The following is a 3,550-nucleotide window of genomic DNA, read 5'->3' as shown; positions in this document are numbered from 1 at the left end:
TGAGATCAAACACTCTCTCATATGCTACAACAATGATACCACTGGGATTTAGGATCAAACACTCTCTCGTATGCTACAACAATGATACCACAGGGATTTGATATCAAACACTCTCTCGTATGCTACAACAATGATACCACTGGGACTTGAGATCAAACACTCTCTCGTATGCTACGACAATGATACCACAGGTATACATCTATGTCATCCAATGTGCTTCTCCATCACACATCCCGCAGTGGATATAACTTATACTAGCCACACACATACGCCAGAAGTTCTCTACCTTGGTTGAATGGTACCTCGAGACCGTAGCGTCCGGCATACAACTGCAACGGTAGCAGAAACTGCCCCGCCATACACCAGGTACCCAGTGGATTCTTAAGGTTATTGCTCATGAGATACCTGAAGAATGCTGGTGCTTCTTCAAAGTGCTTGGTTTTCCAGTCGGACATGCCCTGCGAGGTGAGGCAGAAACAACGCCTGTGAGTTATACAGTCAAGAGACTACTATTGTTGGGTGGACGGGACAAAACTGGATTCCCCATAGAGCTGTAAGGAGACCACTGACTGAATGGTGGTACCAGGAGTGTTTGGGTGCCATATTGCGGTATGCGGAAACTTTAAACCCTTGAACCTTATGTGTATGTGAATTGTGACCCGCTAATACCAGGGCGATGACACCTCTACCCCATCCATCCGAACGACGGGCCGGCAACCTGGCAGTTGCTAGTTCATAACATACCTCACCTCCGGCAACCCTACACACCATCCAAAAGTCATAGATGTACACATACACAAACGCTGGAGTGCCGTTCCTTCCCGAGATGTAACCTGAGTTCTACATTTGTACAAAGGACACTTTCAGGTGAAGCGTACTTGCCTGGCTGCGTCCTGTACCCGAGAGCAGCTTGTCCATAGTAAAAGACTTAAGCATAGCACCCGCAACCGGACTGTGACCAGCAAGAAAGAAATACCCCAGCATTCTTCGACACAACTTTGATGTAACTGTGTATACACAAATACCTGAATACTGTCTTTGCTCGCCCGTATGATCCACAATCGAACGACACACACACAGACGGGATTCATTCCCAATTCTGGCGTACCTGTTTGGCCGCTACCTGTATCAATGAAAAGGTCATCCACTCCACAGACCCAAACACAGCACCCGCAATTGGATTGTAACCAGCCCATAGAAAACTTCGGCCAAAGTTGTCCAACACCACATCCATAAACGCACCGAATTGCGATCTCTGGTCAAGGTGGCGTGCAGCGGCTCCATCTACAATGTCCAATACACTGAACACCAGATACGTGACCACCACAAGCCCTGAGACATGTTGGAGAAGATACTGGTACATTGGTGCGGAGTGATAGCAATAAGTCACATGGGATATGAAAAGATAACAATTAGGAGCAACGAGTGTCGATCAAATGATATGCTGATCACGCTTCGAAGTGTATCAGATCAGGTATTTCAATTGGGCAAGTCGCACTAGTGACTGATATTATCTGTACTCATGAAGCTAGAGGGTGGTACAGTAACATAAAACAAACCTAAATATAAATATCTAAATCCCCCTTCAGGAAGTGTTCGTATGCGAGTGATGCGTAACAGCAAAGAACAGACTTGGGCGCTCACATGTGCACAAGCAACCATACTGTAATAACTCACTGATCAGATCCTCTAGGCAATTTCGAATCTAGTTCCGCATACAGACACTCTGTAAAAGAGGAAATCCAACAATTGCATCACGCCATCCTATACAAGCATCGTATCCTCTGCCAGCTAAGTAGTATGTTAAAACTCATTTAAAAAGGAATTCTGTATATACGGCTAATGATGTAATAACGTGCACAATGTACGCCAGCTTACACAGTGCCTTCGATCAGAGATAGACAATCAAAGTACAGTAAGCTACTTCCTTATTTAGATTGTGCGTGTATAGAATTGTTAGCTTGTACTTCCATGTCAACGCTAACACATTTTTCCTTAACAGAGGCATTAACAAACTAAAGTATACAGACCCTACCAGGGCCGACTACCGTCATATATGCTTTCAGATTAGAACCCATTCAGCCGTGGGACCCTCTACTTATGCTAAAGTGTACAGGTGAGCATAGATATGAACAGATGTAATCTAGTAAACATCCGTTCAGAAACAGGTAGAAGAACCAATCACGGCCCAGTATGTAAAAACTTGCATGATGACTACTCACATTTTCGGTCCAACTCGTGGAAATAAAACATAAGGACCAGCAGGAGTATCCTTGCGTAGCCAATCAGGTTGGGAATAAACATCAGTATGTTCACCATGTCATCTCGAAGTATAGCAGAGGACCTACGTCGTCCCGCATTCTCCCCATTTATCGTGTCATTAATCTTCGTAGTCTTGCCGGAGGAGGCATGAGTTTTCGCTGACATATTTTGGGCAGACTATCTCACATCTGCGTGTTTCTTAAGACACCCCAACTTTGTGTATAGGCTGGAAACATGTGATCTCAGTAAACAGTATGTTCCAAGTATGTAAATAATATTGTTGTATTTGTACACAGGTAACAGAATTCATAATAAAAAAATCTCAAATTTGATGATAAATAAAGGCAATGATGTATTTTATTGAATACTATATTTACAATACTCTCCGCGTAAATGATATTCTAGATAATGTTCTATTTACATAATCAAATCAACATTTTTGAGTTTATTTAATCACACTGACCTAAAGAACACTGCACAAACTGATGAAAGCACGTATTTTAATAATTCATCCCTCTTCCTGTCTTCCAGTCTTCCTTTGGGACTTGAGAGAGGGTCATGTAAATAGGGTTTCACATGGTTTCGTGACTATATACACAGCCTTCCGAAAATAGAACAAGAAGGCTATGCTATATATGTGAAACATCATAACCGCCTAAAATACATGTGTGTAAAAAAAGGATAAATATACGCCTGCAGAAACTGCACCGCCGCATTTGCATACCATTTTTTTTACTTCTGTAGACAGACATCAGTGCCTGCCTAGGTGATCTGTTTCTCGCCTGTCCGATGGTACTGGTTAGCAAATCTTGGTACATCACTGTAGAAACTTTGCTGGCAGATAGAGTTGTCGCCTTGATTTTGAAGTATTGCTTGCCACTGCAACTATAATTTCGGTCTTTTTAGTCATATCGATAGGTTGTTCGATGCCATAGATATTCTGTTTATGTTGTAGAGGTATCGGTTATGTGGTGGAGATTTTTATGAATCAATATGCAGCGCACTATACTGTAGGGGAAAAGAAAAGAGCTTTCTCTGTACCAAAGTTAACCTTCAATCGCGAGCTGTGCGGGCTGGACTGTATCAATCGTCAATTCAACTTGCCGGGTCTACTGCCTGTAGGTGACAAACAAGATATATCAATACATATCACATTGTGTAGGCGTGGTTCGTTTTATCTCAGGCTTCTGTATTGTGTTTGTATAAGATATCTATCTCAGACATTATACTTTGATTTAGAAATGTGTACATTTTAAATCCATTTATATTCGTATATGTATAAATGTGT

The 3,550-nt window shown here is 42.1% G+C and overlaps 1 protein-coding gene across 1 annotated transcript in view; it reads right to left on the bottom strand.

Moving 5' to 3' along the window:
• SARC_05975 (hypothetical protein) overlaps positions 1-2,503 on the bottom strand; it is a 5,157-nt gene extending 2,654 nt beyond the window's left edge. The window contains exons 1-3 of the mRNA XM_014300145.1: positions 2,223-2,503; positions 1,109-1,332; positions 287-458 (exon numbers count right to left, since the gene is read on the bottom strand). Coding sequence (XP_014155620.1) covers positions 287-458; positions 1,109-1,332; positions 2,223-2,427 — 601 coding nt within the window. The 5' untranslated portion in view covers positions 2,428-2,503. The remainder of the gene's footprint in view (positions 1-286; positions 459-1,108; positions 1,333-2,222) is intronic.
• Positions 2,504-3,550: the final 1,047 nt, after the last annotated feature.

Source organism: Sphaeroforma arctica (assembly GCF_001186125.1).
Source record: "Sphaeroforma arctica JP610 unplaced genomic scaffold supercont1.408, whole genome shotgun sequence".
In the NCBI taxonomy this organism is placed as follows: Eukaryota; class Ichthyosporea; order Ichthyophonida; genus Sphaeroforma; species Sphaeroforma arctica.
This window is presented reverse-complemented; position numbering and strand designations above follow the sequence as displayed.